Source organism: Camellia sinensis, chromosome 5 (assembly GCF_055761805.1).
Source record: "Camellia sinensis isolate YWXY chromosome 5, ASM5576180v1, whole genome shotgun sequence".
Taxonomy (NCBI): domain Eukaryota; kingdom Viridiplantae; phylum Streptophyta; class Magnoliopsida; order Ericales; family Theaceae; genus Camellia; species Camellia sinensis.
In genome coordinates this window covers 156,445,948-156,468,804 of record NC_138965.1, presented here as the reverse complement: position 1 = coordinate 156,468,804, position 22,857 = coordinate 156,445,948, and the positions used below count along the sequence as shown (strand labels likewise).

The following is a 22,857-nucleotide window of genomic DNA, read 5'->3' as shown; positions in this document are numbered from 1 at the left end:
GGTCGAGGCAAGCTACGGCCACCGCAAGGTGAAGGCAACCAAGGCCAAAGCCAAAGAAAAGACAATGAGAAAAGGGTATCAATAGCTATTATTATGTTTTGAATGATATTTTATGATATCCACACACAAAGGGTCAGAATCTGTCCAAGTTTAGTAAAAAGGGAATTTCTCCCTTGATGTTATGTCAGAAATGGCACGCCTTATTTCAAAATAAAGATAACACATGAGATGATTTTGCTCAACTATTTTAAAGTTGATCTTGCTTCTAATGTCCATTATCAAACCAAAAACTATCTTAAATATTTTGTTGAGTAAACATATTTTCAAGAAAATTTTAATAAATGTTTTCTAGAATGGTGCATCAAAATTGGCTATCATGTCATTTGTTTTCCACTGTTTCACACAGTAAAAATAATTCCAAATTATGTTACTTTATTTTTTATGCAATCCCAACCACCAAATAGATTTCATTGTCATCTTTCTTTCCTTAATTATGTATAACTTCAATTTAAACACACTATTAACCAAAGAAACATAAATTCTGACAGAGGGATGGAGAATGAATTTGCAAAAATTTGACACAGAAGATATATACTTTTGTTTAAAAAGAAACATGCATGAAAAATATTCATGTAGTTCAATCATATTCTCTCTTTTTTGCTGTAATAATGGTTACCTCATCCTCACATAAACACATGTGAAAGTTAAAGGGAACCTTGGAAGCTTGAGGAGTTGTTAAACAGATGGAGAAACCATAAATATTCATAAGAGTTCAAATCCAATGAAGGAAAGACAAGGTAAAACCACCTAAAATTTCATTAAAAAAGTAAATTGAATTATCTTCTATCTACTTATCTTCCTAACATGTTTTGAGGTTGGTTGGAATCCTCCTCTTTCTAGTTCTTTGCTAACTTGCTCTTTTCAAGGCCCAATACATACACATATACAACTATAATTATAGAACTGGTTCAATTAGCAATTTAGATAAACTAAATACAAACAAATAATCTTCTTTATATGGACCAGTCAGCTGGAGTTGAGCTTGAACACAACTGGACAAACTTCAGAGTTCCAAAACAGGACCTAGAATAGGAATATCAATGTAAAATGTAAAGTTAACACACGTTCATAGTGCAACGAACAATCACTAATTCATGTGAAAGGTTGACAATCACTAATTCATGTAAAGTTAACAAACATGAAAGGTTCGATCAATTCAATATGAAAACTAGTTTTTCATGAAAGGTTGACAATATGAAGACTAATTCATGTGAAAGGTTGACAATATGAATTGATCCAAAGTCTTCAATTGATCCATAGTTTTCTTTCAGACATCCAGTCTTCAACATTGAATTAGTCTTCAACATTGAATTAGATGTATACATTTCAATCTTAAAAATTATAAGAAAATGCAAATAGTAGGAAAACAACTACGTTGCAAAGTCCCATTATTTGATTTCACACACACACAAAACACACACAAAACACACACACACACACACACACACACAGAGAAAATTACGACAAAAACAATAAAAAAAAAACCATAAAGGCTCTAAGCTTCTTGTTTAATCTGAACTAGAGAAAATGGGGCAAAAAACAGAAACGAAGCATATCCTCTTACTCAAACTAGGTTTAACCAATCCCATGTAGATTTCAAAAGCGTTACTTGTAACTGTGTTTCCAAGCATATCCTCTTACTTAAGCATACACTTAATACTGACTGGGACAGTCGACATCATTCATGTTAACAGTTCATTTTCATCAGTTTCTACCTACTCACCTGATCCCTTCTAGGTCTTTGTAACAAGTTTCTAGTTCAACCGATCAATATGGACAGAAACATAGCCAACATGTTTTAGTTTAAGAAAATGTTTGAGCCCTAAGATAATTAACCACTAAGGAAGAACATACAGGCCAAATAAGAGTATTATACCTTCAAAGATAGCAGAAGAGTAATTGTTTCCAAGCTGTGCTGGCCCCGATCAACATAGTCTCCTAAGAAGAGATAATCGATATATCTGATAGTCATACATGAAATTAGCATCATGATAAAAGGGTGGGAAAAAAATTGCTAGTAATTGCATAATCTCACTGAAGGACCTAGAACATGCTTTAAAAAAGCCAAACAGAAGTAATCACTTTCATTAAAGAAAAAAACATAATACGCAGACAGTAGACCTGCAAGAGCAATAGAAAAATGTAGTTCCATGGGAATGCCCATGGAAACATGACAATAAACAACAATTATTTCTAGCATTTTATGCATAATAAAAAGACCCTGCATCTAGCCAAAATCATATGTTGCCTCATATTATTGTACCTTGGACTCAATTCACAGTACCCAGTACAAAACAGGGTCTGAAAAGTATCATAGATTTTCAAAATTCAAATCAAGCTTCACAAGAAGTAATATTCAAATCAAAGAAACCACCATCAGGCCACCTGATCAAGCTCCTCGATGAAGAAATATTCGAATCAAAGAAGCCACCATCAGTCCACCACCCTCAGGTGGTTCCGGTCTATACTTTTGACTATTGCTTGGTTTCAATGAATGCTTTTTACATATTCAATCCTATTTAACTTTTGATTGTTTGCATCACATCTCAAGTCTAACCAAACACCAGGCCGTGGCAATGCCATACTGATTCTTACACCAATAACTTAAAAAATGTATCCACGCAATATGTGATCAAGGCACAGATTTGTCAAAATTTCAATATAAAAACAAAAACACATAAAACAAGTTACAGAGGCTAATGTTTGCCTCTGAAACATTAGAAGAAGTTAGGGCCAATGATGAACTCTTTGTTAAAGGATGGAAACAATATTGGAATAAAATGTCAAAAAATGAAACATAATCTACGAACAAAAACACTTACGCTATGTCCCCAGCAGTTGAAGGTGAGCCATACTCATCAAATAGTCGCATAAGATCCCCAAATTGCCCATGCAAATCACCAAATATCTTGATAGGAGCCCTAAGTTGTAGAACACGAATCGTGTGAGTAAAGCTTCTTTCCCTCAGCCAGATCCCACAACAAAATAACCCCATCTTTCCCACCACTCGCACACAGCGACCCATCGGGCGACACGGCCACCTTATTCACATACCCAGAATGCCCAGCAAGCGAAGCCCTAATCTTACAATTGGTCAAATTCCAAATCTTCACAGTCCGATCCTAAGACGAAGACACAATCCTAGGCTGAAGATTATTAGGGCTAAATCGAACACAACTAACCCAATCGAGTTTCAATCACCATCCTAAATCGTGTACTTGCACTCACCCAAAGTGTTCCACAGCTTGATCGAGCGGTCTCAGGAAGCAGAGACGATTTGGCGATTATCGAAGGAGAAAGCGACGGAGAGGACATCTTTGGAGTGGCAGACGAAGCGGCGAGCAGTGATGCCAGTGGAGAGGTCCCAGAGGCGGAGAGTGGGCACCGATTGAGAGGAAGAACACAGAGGGAGAGGGCAGACCGACAAACAAAGAGAAAGGGCATCGATTTGATTTTATTTTTTTATTTTTTTTCTGATTTCATGGTACAAAACGACGTCGTTTTAAAATTAGCGACCAAATTTATTTGTCGCCAAACAATTTCAATTCCCGCTCCACTAAAAATAAAATTTCCCTCTCAAACTTTTGGCGACCAAAAGACCAAATTTGTCGCAGAAAAAGTACCTTCGCCGACAAACTTTTTTAGTCGCCAAATCTCAATCAACGGCGACTAAAATATTGGTCGCTAAAAATACAAGTTTGGCGACTAATTTTTTTTGGTTGCTGAAAATAAATTTTTGGCGACCAAAAATTTGGTCGCCAAAAAATATGTGACCTTCCGCGACCAAATTTGTAGTTAGTCGGGAAAAGTATACCACTTTCTGCGACCAACTCATTTTTTGGTCGCCAAAATATAACCTTCTGCGACCAATAATATTTGGTCGCCAAAAACAATGATCATTCGCGACTAATTAATATTTGGTCGCCAAATGTCATTTTTTTGCGACTAAAATTTTTTTAGTCGGCAAAAGTGGTCGCTAAATGTGTAAATTCTTGATGCACATTTTTATGCACCATTTTTATGTATTTTTTTTGGGCGTTACAGTACATGTCTTCTTGGCCTTGCACTGTTTGGGTGAAGCTACGTGCAACAACAAAACCATGTGCGATCTTAACCGATTGCCCAGCCAACCTAAGCCCACCATCTCTCTCTCCTAGAATTCTAGGTCATGTTTGATTCACAAGATTAATACTAAAAGTATTAATAATTCCATCAAATTAGTGTGGTGTTTACTATCTAATTAGATTAGTAGAATAACTTATTCCCTTGTCCATTGTTTAATTTGCATTAGATAAGAAAATATATGAATGTAGGATTAGAACTATATTTATCTTCTTTTCCAATCTTACCCTCCATCAATGTTTCTTCACAATCTTTACTTTATCAAAAAAATTTCATAAATGTCGCTTTGAAAAAATTATAAATAAATAAATAAAAGCAAAATAAAAATAAAAAATACAAAGGCCATGTTTGGTTTGTTTTTTAATTTTTTTAAAAAAATATAAACTAATTTGATAAAATAAACATCAAAAAAAAATTAAATTTTTAAAAATTATTTTTAGCCTTCTAAAATATAAAATTATATAAAAATAATAAGTGTTTTAATTTTTAGTCGAGGGTAAAAGAGTCTTTTTATTTTATTTCTCAGCTCAGGATATATAATCTCACCCTTACCCCATTACTAATAATCCTACAAATTTGTTGGATTAATTATCCATTGGATTAATAATCCTGAAACAAAATTTCAAAATAAACACAGGATTATTGGGCTCACGGATTAATAATCACAATCACATATTTTAATCCTGTCAAACAAACATGTCCTTATTGTGTTTCGGTGGATCAAATTTGCAATCAAACGATTCTCTCTCTCACTGTGCTCCCAATGAACCCAAGCACAAAATAAATTATCCGACCAACAACACTGCTTGTCAAGCAAAGATTTATATGTTGTCCAAAGAATTCAATGTGGTGATGGCTGACTCTACAAATCATATCTACTTTGTATATGATTTCAAATACATCTCAAATTGTACAGATTGTTAAAAACCTTAGATTTCTTTTTGCACATCAACCTGTCATGGCTCCCATTTTTTTTTTTTTTTTTTGGTGTGTGTGTATGTTCTTTCAATTCGGATTTATATATGATTATAGATCTGTATTGATTTGATATGCATGTTTTTTTGTTTTTTTGTGAGCATAGAGATATACCTTATATACCATGTGTTTGACAATACGCCAATAAGATGCAACTTATTCGGTTGTGTTGCTGCTGATTAATTAACAACTTTGTCTTATGCTGAAAATTCTTAGCGTTTTTTTAATTATGTATTTCAAATCAGTTGTGTTCTGGATTTCGTCTTTGCAATTCTATTAATAATTTCATGAACTGATTTGCTTTAGTTGTGAACCTGCTATATAATTCGTGTGTTTGATTGCTAGGAAGAAAAATTAACAAAACTTGGCATTTGTTCGGATTTTTAGGTTTACATTTTTATTTCTTTGCACTTTATGGTTTGTGTATATCTCTTGATATTGAGGCTTCAAATCAAATTAATGTTTCACTTCTTTTTTTTAGTGTTAATATGTTGTGTTGGTAAATCAGTATCACTTCCCTCTTCCTGCCATGATATCTGTTGGTGCTGACTATTTTGGCAATGCACGGTTTATAATCTGTTAAATTTTGTTGTCAATTAGTGCTTCAAATGTCTCAATATTTTACCCATAATTAAGTAAACTTGTCGTATACTTTTAAACAGTTAGAGATCCTTTGCCTGTTAGGATGGCTAATTTGGAAATTTCCTCTTATTAGTTTGGCTTAGTATTTATTTTGTAGGGTATTGTTGATTTTGAGTTATGATAGCCTTAACACATTATTTTCTTGTTCTCCATATGGTTAAGCATTAGCAGCTATCACTTTAATTGTCATTTTCTACTTTATTTTGAAATTATCCAGGAAATTAATCTGTAGGAGCCCTTTTTACTTCTCTGCTTGTGAGATTCCTCTTTTTGTTTCTTTTTCAAAGGGCCTTTTTAAAAAAAACAAAAAAACTAAAAATTAAAACAAAAAAAAAATAAAATTGTATCATTTTTTTGTTTTGGTTGGAGTGGGATGTAATGGTATTGAAGTGGTTTTGTTGAAGTTCTTTATTTGATTAGGCTTATATGATTGTCACATCTACATTGTTCATTTATCCACAGCTTCTAAGTTGAATATAATGCTTGCTTTATTTGTTTCCCCTATTAACTGACCTCTTCTTCTTCTTCTTCTTCTTCTTCTTCTTCTTCTTCTGGTGTTATACCATATTACATCTATATATGTTTTCCTTGTGTTGCTTACAATTTCTATTGATTATTTTTTATGTTTGTTATAAGAATTGCAAGTTCTGTTCCGTACTCTTTGATATGGTTTGGATTGATTCCTTAATGCTAGGTTGATGCTTAATTATATAAATTATGTTTGAATTTCCTAATGGAGCTACAAAATTAATACTTGCCCTGTTGGGTTGATGCCGATATAGTTGAAGAGGTAATGATGATGAAAAGGTGGCAATAGGGCTACTTGATGATTCAAAAGGTTAGTTTGGTTCTGCAATCTTCTTGCACCAAAATTTTTCTCAATTAACAAGAGTGTTTGGTCTTATGTGTTTCATTGCTGTCGCTTTTTCTTGCATATCCCTATGCTCATGAAATTGTGCATGTTCACTAGCTTCAGATCAAGTAGCATCAAAAAGTAGTATTCATCTGTCTCCTCATTGGCTTTATACTAAACCGAGTGAGACTAAGATAGTGAGTTCTATATGATTTGATGATTATAGCTTTGTTTTTAACTTAAAGACAACCTTTCATGCCTCAGTTATGTGTACCGTTTATATCTATAAAGGTGCATGATATACTAATTTAATGATGGGTTATTTACACGGAGACCCCTTAAACTAAATGTACATCAAAAATCAAAATATTGAGAAACAATTTCCGCTGCAATGGAGTTCAAATGCTCAAAAACCTCACTCCAATGCAGATAACTAACATATTAGCTTATATAATTAAACTAGCCAATGTATTCGCTTTATATTTGCCTATGAATGGTCCACAATTCTTAAATCATGTTCTATGGTTCAATACTTGATCCATTTGGCTTGTAATTTCAATTCATACAATAAAGTCTATAGAATTTAATGACAATTTATTGTGCATTTGCCTCACTCTATTATTCCTAACCAATTATAGCGCAATCACCATGAATTTATTCCTAGCCGATAATGGCGCGACACCAATGCGCGAAGCGCATGAGGGTCCAACTAGTTACCCCCAGAAAATGGTAAGGTAGGCAAAGAGGAAGGTAGGGTTTTTTGAGCCTATCCCCATAGTGTAAATTCGAGAATCAAGTAATATTATCTGATCGTATAATTCAAATAAGCAATAAAAGCTAACAACAATCAAATTTAAGTATACGGAAAGAATATTGACCAAGAGGGTTTAAGCTTTACTTGATTAATCCATTAATTCTTAAATATATGTATCTTTTATCTAACATATATGAGATCATTATTATCGAACTCAAGGCTTGAAAAAAAAAAGTCTTGCAAAAAAAAGAAAGTGAAGAATGGAATAATAAAATATTGGGTTATTTAAGGACGTTGGTTAAAAATTAATTTTTTTTGAATTTTTTTTAAAAAAAGTATAAAAAAATAGAAAAATAATTAGTGTGTTTGGTTTAAGTTTTCTGGATTAAGTTTTTTGAAAATTGGCTTTTTTTTATTTTCGTGTTTTTTTGTTTTTAGTGAATATTTTTTAAATTTTAAACATTTTTTTTTACTTTTTTAGGTGCACTTTACTTAGATGTATCTAAAAAGTAAAAAAAATTTGAAAAAATATTTTAAAAAATTCATAAATACATAAAAATATTTAAAAAAATATACTGAATTCTTGTATTTTTTTTGTATTTTTGGTATTTAGTAAATTTTTAAAAGATTTTTTTTATAATTTTTTTACTTTTTAAGTATATTTATGCTAGGTGTGTCTAAAAAGTAAAAAATTTGCTTAAAATATTAAAAAAAATTAGTAAAAATAAAAAAATACGAAAAATAAAAAAGTAAAATTCTTTTAAAGTGTTTTTTAAAAAGCGGACACAAGAACTTTAAAAAATAAAAAATTGACTTCTAACAAACTTATCAAAATAGCCCATTAATCCACAAGGTTGAAACCTATAACGGTCCCGTTTGGTAGAGCTGTAGAAAAGTGATTATAACTTATAGTTTAACAGGTTATACATTATAACTGTGAACATAAACTGATTTTTGACTTATAAATTAAGTTTCTCCTCCCTCACTCAACGAATAAATTGATTTTTAACTTACAAAAAGTTATAAATTGTATTGTTAAATTGAACTAAATATATTAAAATAATTTAAATTAAGTTAAAAATTAAAATAAACTAAAAATAAACTCTACCAAACAGGGCAACTTTTTTCTCCTAATCAAGGCACTTGTTGACTTGGGCACTTATGAAGCCATAATTACTATAAAAATTGAACATATGATAAAAAAAATATAAAAAAATAATAATTGATATTATATAAGAAATATCTATAAGAAAAGGTAATGATACATCTCACTAAAAGTGATGCTCTAAAACACCACTAATGAGTTGGCAAACCCTTTAACTAAAAAAAAAAAAAAAAACAAGACATAAATAGTAGGTTCCGTCCACTATCACATCACTAATGGTGTTTTTAGAGCACCACTTTTAATGATTTCAAACATTATTGATAAAAAAATATCTAATGTTGTCTTGACCTTCCAGGAGGTTGAGTGATGGAGGAGTCATTGCCGTCCGAGGGACGGCGGGGCATATATGCAGAGAGAGAGAGAGAGTGTGAGTGAGTGTGTGTGTGGGGTAGGGAGGGACCAACTGTACCTTAAGGACACGTGGTGAGACGAATTGGTAATTCTCTTGTGGGGTCCACTGGAGTTTGTCAGCGTATAGCATCGCACCGGCGGTGACCCCACACCCCCAAGCACGCGCGTAAATCCTCCCCTTTGTTATGTTAGCCGCCCCAAAAGAACGGAGAGAGAGAGGGAGGTCTAAGGCCCTGTTTGTTCTCATGTTGGATATAAGAGTTTGTTAGTATGAAAATTATTTAGGGTTCGTTTGGTTTGAATTTCGGAAAATTTTTTGAGAAATTTTCTCTACAAATCAGTTTTTAAAAGTAATGAAACCAAACAAATTTTTTCAAAAAAATTTCTCAAAACTTGTAAACCAAACAAGTTTTCCAAACAAATCTCTCTCTCACACACGTCAAATCAATCACTTTTTTCAAAACTCTCTCTCAAAATAATTTTTCAAAACATCTTTTGAAAAAAACCAAACCAAACAATTTTTCGTACTTTTTATCTCTAAAACACATCTCTCAAACACAAACCAAACATACCCTTAGCCTCTGTTTGGAAAGTGGGTTAACTTTTTAATCTTTTGACTTTTTGATTATTTTAGCCTGGAGTTAAAAAGTCTAGTTTGAAAAGAGTTTTTTGACTTTTTGATTTTTTTGACTTTTTTTATGAAAGAAAAGTGTAATAATTATGGGTTGAATTTGATGTTTTATTTTTTGTAGCTAAAATAGCCTATTTTATTTTTTGTGGTTATTTTAGCCCCTAACCCACCAAAACCAACTTTCCAAACTATGCCTTATGAGGCTATGTTTGGCTTGATTTTAGGTTAAAATAGTTATAAAAAAATAAAATAGGTTAAAAAATTAATAAGATAAAATATTACATTTAAATCATAATCATTTTATTTTTTCTTTTATAAAAATCAAAAAAATCAAATAATCTATCCTAATGAAGATTTTAGTCCCAAAATAAAATAATCAAAAACTAACCCCATCCCAAACAAAGGTAAGAGACTACAAAAATTATATTTGTTTGATAATTACTGCACTAATAAGAATTCAGGTTCGTTTTGTTCTTATATGGTGGGATTAACTATGCAAATTCCACAAAAACTTTAATGTTTTTAATATATTTTAATATTAAAAAATATATTTTATAAATATCTTTTTTGGTACTATATTATTTGTTGGGGGTATAATTTTATATTATAAATTATAAATTATTATATTATGAATTATTGTAAATAATTATATTTTAACATCAAAAATTGAAACATTTATTCATAAATTACTCTTCACTTACTTATGTTCCATTTAATCTAAATTATTTTCTTATATTCCAATAAGTTCTATAAGTGAGATAGTTATTAAAATACCTCTAATAATAGTATTTATATTGATAGTATAAACGTTTCGTGATGTAAACATTCAAACTGTCAATGTGAATATTTATACTGTTCAAATATGATTGTTTATATTACCAAGTGACAAAGCATTTAAAAAATATTTGTAAAGGTAAAATTATTTATAAAATACTTTAAATATAATAATTAAGATTTTATAGGTCAAATATCTAAATTATTAAAATGTAAAAATATGTTATGAACTAATTAAAATATAAATATTTGAAAATTAATTTTCTAATAAATCTCCCTTAAAAGTCCTAAAAGTTATTACATTATGAATTTGAACAAGGACAATATGATCATTTACCATCAATCCCAACTACTCATTTTCTAATATCTTTTCTACCTCCCTATCAATCTCATGGATAGAGGACTGTAGGAGTGTGTTGAGATTAGGGGTGTGCGCGGTGCGGTTTGAAAGAAAAATAGAAACCGTATGGCGGGTGACGGATTGATAAAAGTGTCACTAGAATTTGCCATTTTCCTTATCAAAAACCGGCAGTTCGATTGGCAAATAATGGCGGATTTGCCTTGACAGTTTGGGCGGATTGGCGATTTATAAAAAATATAATTCAAATTACAAAACTTAAATCAAAGAGTAAAAAATAGACGAGAGATACCGTGATGTTAAGCATCTTGCGAAGCTTTCTTCTAATGCAGCAAGTGTAGCAACAATATGATAATATCAACGACTGTGCCATCAGTTCATTACAAGCATCTGTGGAAGCTATAATGATCAAATATAATACATAAAATTAATATCATTAAGGGTTTACAATATATTGAAAATGTTTACGGTTGAAAAGTATTTAGATTGAAAAGTGAGCTGATGCAAGTTTGCAACATGGCCAGAAAAAAAAAAAGATTGAAAAGTGAATTGGAATCCAACTTTATTTTGGATTACTGACATCTTGAATTCCCCTCGAGCAATAATGTAATACTATATTCTAAGGTGTAGAACAACAAGCAAACTTAAGTAAAAAAGAATTTTTAAAATCTTATAAAACATGATTTAATAGCGGTGCGGGTTGGAAGAAAAATAGAAACCGGCGGATTGATAAAAGTGTCACTAGAATTTGTCATTTTTCTTACCAAAAATCGGCGGTTCGATTGGCAAATAATAACGAATTTGCCTTGGCGGTGCGGTTCGGTGCGGTTTTGGCGGTTTCGGCGGTTTCGGCGGTATTATGCACACCCCTAGTTGAGATTACAAGTCTCAACCCATAATTTCAAAACAGATATGGCAATACACTATGACCCGTTTGTTTTGGGAGATAGAATGGGGAGGATTGATAGTGAGGGGATTAACAGTGAGGAAATTGTTAGTAAGGGGATTAATAGTGAAGGGATTGATAATGAGGAATTGTTAAATTATTTTTATATAAAATAATAAAACAAATAAAAAAATATAAAAAATTAAACATTATATTTAAAAAAAATCCCAATATATAAAAAATAAAAAAATTTCTAATCCCCTCGCTATTTTCTAATACCATCTCTACCTCCTTCTTACCAATCCCCCTTCCAAGGGTATTAGTAATACCAAGGGACTAATAGTCCCAAGGCTATCTCTGCAAACAAACAAGGGCATTAGTAATACCTTAGAAAGATCTTTAATGGATTTTTCAGACTTATTTTAATAATTTGAATGGTTTATATTATAAAATTTGTTAAATATATCATTTATATAAAAAATTAAATTAATCAAACATTCGTAATTCCATAATCATGTCTAATTATTTTTTAAAAAATATTAAAATTATGATAACTGTTTATTTTTTTAAAAAATAAATGTACTCTTTTTATAGGATTACATATGCCTAATTAACTTAATTTTTTGCATGAACAATCTACTCAACGAATATTACAATATGAACGATATGAATTATCGAAAAAGATTTGAAACAAACCCTCAACAAGCCTCACAACAGTCACAATAGGAATCCCAATTCCAAGAGGAAGAGGGGTATTAAGGCTGTGTTTATTCATGGATATAGAGATGTATTTGGTTCGTGGATGGATATAGAGCTGGTAGAGCTGTTCGGATTGAGTTTGGGTTACAAGATATATTAAGGTTATATTTGGTTCATGGATTTAGGTACAAATTTGAAGAGAAAAAAAAAAAAAAAAAATGTGAGTGAAATGTGAATGAAATATAATTACATTTTACACATGATATATTAATGTTGTATTTGGTTCATGGATTTAGGTACAAATTTGAAGGGAAAAAAAAAAAAAAAAAAAGGAGAAAAAGTTAGTGAAATGTGAATGAAATATAATTACATTTTGCACACATTTTTTTTTCTTTTCTTTTCAAATCCTAACAAAATCTATGATCCAAACATAACATAATTGTTTGTTTAGGAAATATTTTTTTTAGTGACCTTCTAACTTTTTAGTTAAAATTGAAATAATAAAAAATGAAGATTTTATTTAGTTTGATTTTCAAAATATTTTTTTCTTAAAAAACTAAAATTTAATTTGGTAAAAAATAAAAAATATATTTATCGTTTTTTTATATAGTTTTATCTTTTGGTATGATAGACATAATTTTTAAAAATATCTGTTTGATGTTTATTTTTTTCAAACTAATTTCTATTTTTTCAAAAAAAAAAAAACTGAAAATAGTTTGAAAAAAACAAACCAAACAATGTCTTGGAATGCTTTTTTTGACTTTTTTTTTTTTCAAAAAGACATGTAAAAAATAAAAAGAATATAGAGAAATCTTTGATTTTCTTATCTAATTTTTGAATAATTTTATGACTTTTTAACTAACTTAGGCCTCGTTTGGGAACAGGCTAATTTAGTAACTTTTTGACTATTTAGCTAAAATATGAGCTAAAAAAAACTAATATATTTGGGATGACTTTTTGACTTTTTACGAAAAAATGTGTAAAAAGTAGAGAGAAACTTTTTGGTATGAGTTATTGACTTTTTGACTAATTTAGTAACTTTTTAACTTTTTAGTTAAAAGAAAAGGTTCCCAAACGGGGCCTTAACCACTTTCTAAACGCATTCTAACAATATGAATAATTATATTCATGTAAAAATCTTTACAACAATGATATAGTACTGTCATTTTTTTAAATAAATTTATTTTTATGAGCGTCGTATTTTAAAGTGACAGGTATAAAGTGTATAAAAGTTAAGTATGAATTTTTAAATTTTTTGTTTGTTTTTTAAATATTATTACTTTAAGGTTATATATTTCAAATTGATCTAACTTAATCTAATATCAAATCTAATTTAACGATTTCAAATCTCCGCATCTAATATTTGCATGCTTGTAAATGGCTGACTATTTAATGAATTTAAACTTTTAAAAAATTCGGATTTAAGTTATAAAATGCAGCATATATAAAGTATATTTTATTTTTTTAGACTTTATGTAACTAAAAATTTAATATTAAAATTAATATTTTATAAAAAAATTTATTGGGGATTTTATAAATAGGTTAGTTGAGCTGGGCAAGAAATAAGTTTATTTTCCTAAGTTCGATTTAAAAATTAAACATATTCAAAATCTCGATTCAACCTAATTTTATAGATTAAGGCCTTATTTAGGAACATAAAATTTTAGTAAAAAATTCATTATAAAAGTCAATCCATTCTTTCTACTTTTTTTATCCGTATTTTTATAAATAAAAAAAATTATTTAAAAAAATTCAATTTTCAAACAAACCTAAATATTTATTACAAATTCTAAAAACATGGACTTGGATTGGCTTGGCCATGAAACCCATGCTTAGGGGTGTTTGTTTTATGGAATTGAGGTGTGAGATTTGATTTCATGTTTAATAGATTTACTATTTCATCATTTGGTTAGAGAAATAAAAGTTGGATTAATAATTAATGCATATAATTTTTAACTAAATAGTAAGACTTTGTATTGCAATATGCTCTTATCCAATTCGTCCAAAGAAACACTCATAGAAAGAAAAAGGAAAAATTATTAGATACTTGTAAAATATTATAAAGTATTATTTACGTGCTACTCCCAAAAAATAATAAATCATAACGTATGATAAGTAAGTATGAATCAACATATTTTCATCCGTGAAAAAATGGCCATGTTGTTGATTTAGAAACTATTGAATAATCACTAGAAAATGAGGGGTTGAGTTTGCTGTTGTGTCTTATGGCACAGTAGTACTGCTGTGAGGTCGTAGAAAGGAATTTTTTGACTATATTTTGATAATATAAACCGTTCATATTGTAAGGTTTATCGAGTATATCATCCATATAAAAAATTAAGTTAATCGGATATTCAAAACCCAATGATCACGTTCTAATTGTTTTTAAAAAATTATTGAAATCATATTAATTGTTTATTTTTTGAAAAAGAAATATGCTCTTATCAAGAAGCTACAGATGTCCAATTTACTTGTTTTTTGAATGGATGATCTATTCTCAAACCTTACAATATGAATAGTTCAAGTTATCGAACAAGACTCGAGACATGCCCTCCATAGATCTCACAGCAGCCTACTATGCAATAAGTCACAGCAAGAATCCTCAACTCAAAAAGGAGAGGGAGAGGGCTCAAAATTGAGTACTAATTTAGATGTTGTTTGGGGAGTTACCAAAATAATCACACAAAAAATCAAAAAATTATTACAAAAAGTTTTTTTTTTGGGTGGATACAAAAAGTTAATTTTCTCTTTTTCTTATACATCTTTTAAAAGCGGAATTTGGTTGGTACAAAATTTACTAAAAAATTACTAAAAATTTTGGTTGGTATAAAATAAAAAATTTACTAAAAAAATCAATTTCTAAAAAATGTCATCAAACAATTTTTTGATTGGTACAAAATAATAAAATTTGTAATTTTAAGCGCATACAATTTTGAATTTTGAGTGTGAATAAATTTATTTTTGTCAAAACTAGCAGAATTTGGTTGTGCGAGATTCGAGGGCATATGATTGGATAAGCTCTCTTCTATATTTTCATCTCTCTATATTTCTTCATATATTTTTTTGTAAGTTTTAATTTAGACTTATATTGATAATTCGAACTATCTGTCGTGTAAGTTTTATAATAAAAATTATTTATATAAAAAAATGAATTTTATCAAAAATTATAAATTTAAAAAAAAATTACATTTTGTTTTATAACATGATGACAAATGTTATTGTAAACTTAAATTATTAATTATATAAAATAAAATAATTTTATTTTTATATTTATAATTTTTTGATCAAGTTTTTTTTTTTTTTTTTTTGGTATGAATAACATTTATTACAAAATTTATAAAATTAACTATTGAAATTATGAATGTGACTATAAATTCAAACGTATAAAAGAATATAAAGAAGTATGAAGTGGGGAAGCAGCCTATCCCGAATGGGATTGGGTATTTGTGTAGCGCATGCTTCAAAGTGATTGGATGTTTGCTGGCGCATTCTTCTAAAAGGGTCCCCCTGTTTGTGGTCCTTCAATGTTGGGCTTACGCGTGTCCATAGTACGGATAAAAAGTCATTGTCCGCGGACTGGTCGAGAACAGAAAAATTTCCCAACTTAACTCTATTCCTCTGCAGTGCGTGACTTTTCTTATCTCGGATGCCTCAAGTTGACAATATTAGGGGCTACGTTTGATTTAATTTTAAAATTATGATTTGAATATAAAATTTTATTTTAAATTTTAAATTTTAAATTTTTGAATTATAAATTTAAAAAAAAATTATTTAATTATAAATTTTAGAAATAATTTTGAGATGATTCATAATTTTTTTAATTAATTAATATATAAAATATGAGAAAATATTAAACGAAAGTGGAGAGATAAGAGAAACAAAAATTAATTAATTGGTTAAATAATAATAATAATATATTAAATAATAATCGATTAAAAATCACAAAATAATCCAAAAATATCGAATAATTTTTTCATCAATCCTTAATTTTTAGCATGGACGCTCCTTATTTTCGCTCTCACTCCCTGGAATGACACATCGAACCACGAGTTCAACCCGCGTGGCACCATCCCTGCCGTCCAACATTCCCCTCGAGGCTCCAGGATCCTGGCGTTATTACTTTCCAAAACCCAAAAAGTCTCCCAACCCAAAAACAGCTTTCTCTCACTCACAGCTTCTTCTCTCCCCCCAACTCGGCGGCGTCGGTAGCCCACAATCCTCCTCACCTCCGCCGTAAGAGCTTTTCCGACACCTCTCTCTCTCTCTTCTCTCTCTCTTCTCTCTCTCTGGGTGTATAAATATATATAGATTATTATATTATATATATGTTTCCTGTATACATAATATATTAAATGTTTTTGTACTAATGTTGTCTCTTTCTACTCTACGTGTAATTTACACAATCATATTGGAATAATCTCTGCTTCTCTCTCTAGAATGAGAGTAGAGTTTTGAAAAACACAGCTTGTCAATGGCGTTCCACGACCATCTCTCCCAAGAAATGGCACTCCAGCACTTCGCCGACCAACACCTCCGTGCCATGCTTCCTGACCAACTCAACCACTCCTCTCCGCCTGACTCCGCCGCAAAACAACCTCCCACCTGGCTCAACAGCTCCATTCTCCGCCACCACTACGCCGGTGATGGCAGCTTCCTCAACCTGCAGACTAACACCAATTCGGACTCCTCCAATTCCAACCAGTGGATGCCTCGATCCATCCACGGCGAGACCGACGACGTGCCGGAGATTGCGACGGCGATGAATCAGGAGAAGGCGAGTCGAAGGAGCGAGAGCGATGGTGAAGAGAGCAATTGGCATAGCGCCAAGTGTAAATCGGATGTGTTGTCTCATCCTCTGTACGAGCAGTTGTTATCGGCGCATGTTCAGTGTCTTCGAATAGCTACCCCGGTGGATCAGTTGCCGAGGATCGATGCGCAGCTCGCGCAATCGCAGCATGTGGTGGCCAAGTATTCGGTTCTTGGAAATGGTAATCAGCCTCTGGATGATAAGGACCTTGATCAATTCATGGTGAGGCTCTTCGCTTGGTTCATACTTGTATGTATGTCTGTATAATTTCTCTTTATGTGTTTGATTATGTAGGTTTTGTTCAAATTTGATTGTTTTGTTATCGCAGTATGATGTGATTTATTAGAACAATAGTTTGATTTTGGTTTATCAATTTTTGGAATTTTTTGGCTCTTGTTACAATTCAAATTTTGCTGGTTCTGTAAATTGTCCAATTTCTTGGGGGTTTTGTTCTTGCCATCTGTCATATGTGTGTTTGTAGAGAGAGAGAGAGAGAGAAAGAAAGAGAGGGATTAGCAGAGTGTGAAAATAGGACAATTTTGGTGAAGATTCAAGTTTGAACCCGAGTTGTCATGCTTTTCATTTTGGGGGAATTTCATTTCAGTGCAAATTAAAAATATATATAATTACGTATTAATGATAAACGCTACAACATTAGAAGATAATTTTATATACTTTTTCACGGACATGAAATTATTTTTGAACTTATTTCCCTTTTTATTTTGTGCTTTGATGATATTTACTGGATATAATATACAATGGAGTTTAGTTTTATTTATTTATTTATGAATGCCTATTGTTGCAGCAACAAGAGGAATCATTTTGTTTGGTAAACTAATTATTTAGACTCTGGGAGTGCTTTGGCGAATCTCTTTGTTCGTTTAATACCTACTTCACCACTGGTCGGATGGTTTGTTGTGTTCTGGTTCCGAAAATGAATCACCTCCAATTTCTTCAGATGAAACTTGTCTATTCATTCATATGACTCATATCAAATATGATTTAGCATCAAAACTGGAGCTTAATTTATTGGGGCATAATTCTGAAGTTAAATGGTTGGAGCTAATCATTAATGAAAGTTGAAGATGATGTTTTAAGGTATACTTGGTTATTCGTAGTTCTAAATAAATGGTCTCGGAGGATTTGATTATTTCATTATAACACTTGTAAATTGTTATACATAAATTTTGATGCACCGAGGTGCAAAATTGCCTTATCAAAGATGACTCAAGCTCCCTATTTCATAAAGTTGAGTACTTTTCTAAGCTAACTTAGTTGTGATCTAAATTTCATTTTTCCAAAAATAGTAGCCAAAATCTGTTTAATGTTAAAAGAATTGTGTTGATTATTAATATTAGAATTATTTTAATCTTGCTTCACATGAAAGTTTTTGGTCCATTTCACCCTGAATGAATGATATTATCGTTGATTAAAATTTTCCTTTGAAGCTTTCTGGAATTTTCTGTATGAAAATACTGCTGCAATTTGAAAAATTAAATTAATTATTTTTCTGTAATTAATGGATATTAATGGATGACCTGTAGGAATAATGATGGTAGTTCTTTCACAAATTGCTTGATACATGGGGTTCGTTGACTTATTTCCAGTCTTCTGCATAGGGTCCTGTGTCATTTAGCTGTGAGAAATAATTTGACAGATTTCATTTGAAAACCTTGTAGGCCTTTACCATGATATTGTGTAGCAAACATATATCAATTTACTGATCAGTATGTGATCGTGAAGTTTATAAAACATCAGTGATCTTCTAAATATTTATGATCTAATTTTTTTATGACATGGTCAATTTGTCCCTTTTCATCTGAATATTTTATTTATTTCCTTTTCTTTTCCTTTCTTCCTTTTCCTTTGTTCTTTCTGATGTAGACACATTATGTTCTATTGCTTTGTTCATTCAAAGAACAATTGCAACAACACGTCCGCGTTCATGCAATGGAAGCAGTCATGGCTTGTTGGGAGCTTGAGCAATCTCTACAAAGCTTGACAGGTGATCTCTTGTTATTTTTTATTTTATTGTTGCGTTTTATATTTTATGTGTGGAGTTGTCATATACAATCACACTAGTAAATAATAAAGTTTCTACTTTCATAGGATTTACCAATTTTGTATGGTTCTATTTTGGTGGCACGAGTTGTATGTAGAGGTTATATGCATTTATAATTGGGTAAGTTGGTCAAAACATACCTTAAGTGCATCTTCAAATATATTCAATAACCATGTGAGGAAGTAACTACAGTAAAATAAATATAAATCATTTCGAATCAGTTAGAGCAAGGGCATCTTATGTTTGTTAAGAGTTTGAGAAGTTTTATGGCATTGAATTTAATTCCTATCTAAAATTTCTTTAAAGCTTAAAATATTAATTATTACACACGTAAATACAATTGTATCACATGTAATTTTTGAGCTATTAAAGTAAGTATTCGATTCATTCATGTTGCTCAAGGCTTTAGCCAAAGCACAAACCAACTTTCGTTCCAACCCATGTCTAGGAAGCTCAGACAGAAGTGTTGCCTCTGCGTTGGGTTGGGTGGAGTGCTACTAGTTCAACACGATCAAAGTTACAGTCCTAGCCTTCAACATGTTTCTGAGTTTGATACAATTGAAACTTGAAATTTCATGTTGTATTATATACACCAGACCACGTTGTATCTGATGGCACCTTCTGCCAATGTTGAAAGTATTAGTTTGCTTCATTTAAAAATTCTTTCATTTGTCGGAAAAGTAATGAATCGGCTTCAGCTTTCTTTAATTTGTTTAGGTTGTGTTTTGGAGAGGGGAATTTCAGCATAAAAGAAGAGCACGAAAGCTGCCTGTGCTTATAAATGTTATTTTGTTTTTCTGATGCACTGTTATATGATGCTTGGACTCACATTTGACAAGGAAACCCGCAAAATTTCATGGAGATAATTATATTACCGTCCTTCTATCTCTGATTGTATCTTACAATATGACTGATAAATCCCATTTTCAGTATGCTAAAACGTTGTCGCTCATTTTCCTATTGCAAAACCTGAATATATAGGTTAACTCAAGAAAGTTGGAAAGATTCTTTGATATCCATTCTAGAGTGCCTGATGAGTCTAACCTGTTTAGCAGATGAACTTATGTTAGCTTTGCCTACTTAAATAAAGAATAATGCTTGGGACCCCCTTTTGGGGGTCACCCCCTCACCCCTTTTGCTATTGGAGGAGCAGGAAAAAAAAAAAAAAAAAAAAATGTAACCAATGAGAGAGAGGGGGTCAAAGGGGGTGGGGGGAAAAGAGGGGATGAATCATTGTTGTTAAATAAATTTGTTTTGAAATCTGTGTCTACAATGTGGCCATCTTTTGTAACTAACCATGATGTAAACAGGTGTAGCCCCGGTTGAAGGCACAGGTGCAACAATGTCAGATGATGATGATGACCAAGCAGATAGCGACACCAACTTGTTGGATGGAAGTCTAGATGGTCCAGACACCATGGGATTCGGTCCCCTTGTCCCAACTGAAAGTGAGAGGTCCTTGATGGAACGTGTGAGGCAAGAGCTAAAGCACGAGCTGAAACAGGTAAACACGATGCTCTATCTATCAATACATTTCTTTAGTGTTTGTGCTTTCACTACAGCTAAATCAGCTTTCTGCTTCGTAGGGTTACAAGGAAAAGCTTGTGGACATCAGAGAGGAAATTCTGCGTAAAAGGCGAGCAGGAAAGCTGCCCGGTGACACCACCTCCCTCTTAAAAGCTTGGTGGCAATCGCATTCCAAGTGGCCTTATCCAACAGTAAGTGTATCATAAATTCATCTTTTGCTTTCAGTTTATTTCAAAACTCACAAACTTATATTTCCAACAAAACATTGTTTCAGGAGGAAGATAAAGCAAGATTGGTGCAGGAAACAGGTTTGCAATTGAAGCAGATTAATAATTGGTTCATCAACCAGAGGAAGAGGAACTGGCACAGTAACCCATCTTCTTCTACCACACCAAAGACCAAACGCAAAAGGTAGGCTGATCATGGTTGTGGTTTATTGTTTAAAATCTTAATTCACTTGAAATCCTTTTTTCCTGACTTTGTTTTGGAAGGAAGTAATGCAGGTGAGGCCAACAGCGAGCGTTTCATATAAATAGACAAGGATGATTTCAAATCCAAAATTAACCTGGCTTTGTCTCTTCTTTTGGCTATATAATTGGTGAGAAGCTCATTGCTGAAACACATGCTTGTGGAGCCAATATGAAAGTAGAGAACCGGGATACAATGGAAGATTTTAATGAGGTTGCAAGTGGTTGACCCAAACAACGAGCAATGCCTGTTGGCAGGTATGCTTGAAAGGAACATTGATACACAAGAAGTCTGTAGCTTTATCTCATTGTAGTTGGTTAAAATGGTAAAGCATATCTATCTAAAACAGAAACCGTTGAAGATGTTTGTTTTTTTGAATGTTTTGGTGGATTTGTAAATTCATGCTCTTAACCTTTTATATATGTGAATAAGAATGGCTATAGTTTGGGATATATTAGACTCTGTTCTCAGTTCTGACCAATTTGCTTCGAAAAATCATCATAAACACCTCCTCGAAATGTTTCATGATCTCAGATTCTTGGGAAATCTACTCTGGAGTGTACTATTTCCTACTTACGGGAAATCTTCTTCCAATTATTTCCAAACAAAGGTGCTATTGAGATATTGGGCCCTTATGGTGTATCTCGTACACTTTCCGACAATTGACCAAGTGAATAAGTCAACTTCAAGGTGGATTTGTTTGCGAAGAGTGCGTTATGACCCGTGGCCACCTGCCTGGCGAGGGCGGCTTTTCTGTTGTGGGTAAACGGGAAGCCTGACTCTACAAACCCGAGGTTTCATGACCTCAGATTCTTGGGAAATCTACTCTAGAATGTACTATTTCCTACTTACGGGAAATCCTCTTCCAATTATCTCCAAAGTTGGATTCTTGATAGAAACTTATTTCTATATTTGTTTCATTTATTTTTATAGTTCATTTATAATCTGCCCAACTGGGGGCATTCAGAAACCCTGTTTGCTGCATCGACAAAGAGCTGTGAAGTGATCAACACCTCTGTAGTTGATCATGCTGGCCTGAAATATATCAGCAGACTTTCAGGCCGTGTTTGAATCTTCTTTTCACTTTCTTTTTTCTTCAAAAATCACTCTACAAATTCAAGATTCATATTGTTTTGGTTTACTATTAAGAATTTGGGATTATACTATATTGTTTGTATTAAAGAAAGCACTAAAGAAAGAAGAATTTGGAAGCAGATAGTGACTGTTCTTCCAGAAATCATGGAACCATTCAACGGCTAACACCTCTTAATTTTGTTTTATTTTATTTTGATGGCTTACGCACTTCTTTATTTAGTTTATTTTATTTTTGTGTGCGTGTGCACATGTTTGATAAGTAGCTTGGACGCCTCGTTGGGAAACCATTTGCGTTCAAGGCATCGTGTTCTAGAACATTTTCAAAGAATAATATCAGCTCCAACCCTGTATTTGCAATTAACTTGAAAATTTCCCAGGCAGTGGTTGTAACAAGAATGGTAATGAGTTAGATGATGATAGTATCAACAGTTTCAAATCAACTAGGGTTTCATGACTTGTTCATCTTGCATTAATGTTGGCTCTCTATTTGAATGGCTTTGTACCCGGGACGAAATCAGGATTTTTATTAAAGGAGGCCAAATTATACATCTTCTTCATAGATATATATATATATATATATTAATGGTATTCATATGCTGTCGAACTTGTTGGATTATATACATTAAAG

The 22,857-nt window shown here is 31.7% G+C and overlaps 2 protein-coding genes across 4 annotated transcripts; one reads left to right on the top strand and one right to left on the bottom strand.

The window, feature by feature from the left end:
* Positions 1–704: 704 nt before the first annotated feature.
* LOC145790247 (serine/threonine-protein phosphatase BSL1-like) lies at positions 705–3,279 on the bottom strand. Its single transcript, XM_082868034.1, has 3 exons — positions 2,883–3,279; positions 1,937–2,021; positions 705–1,083 (listed from the first exon to the last, which is right to left on the bottom strand). Exons 1-3 carry the CDS (start codon positions 3,083–3,085, stop codon positions 1,027–1,029), a joined length of 345 nt encoding a protein of 114 aa, XP_082724160.1. The 5' UTR covers positions 3,086–3,279; the 3' UTR covers positions 705–1,026.
* Positions 3,280–16,265: 12,986 nt separating this feature from the next.
* Positions 16,266–21,586, top strand: LOC114305713 (homeobox protein knotted-1-like 3). 3 transcript variants are annotated; one of them, XM_082867847.1, is made up of 7 exons: positions 16,266–16,503; positions 16,707–17,299; positions 18,962–19,082; positions 20,450–20,643; positions 20,726–20,857; positions 20,941–21,077; positions 21,170–21,586. In XM_082867847.1, the coding sequence occupies exons 2-7, from the start codon at positions 16,742–16,744 to the stop codon at positions 21,171–21,173; spliced, it is 1,146 nt and encodes a 381-aa protein (XP_082723973.1). In that variant the 5' UTR covers positions 16,266–16,503; positions 16,707–16,741; the 3' UTR covers positions 21,174–21,586. The 3 variants fall into 3 exon arrangements, with proteins under 3 accessions (XP_082723973.1, XP_028106650.2, XP_082723972.1); XM_028250849.2 differs by having other exon boundaries at positions 21,162–21,586; XM_082867846.1 differs by having other exon boundaries at positions 21,158–21,586.
* Positions 21,587–22,857: the final 1,271 nt, after the last annotated feature.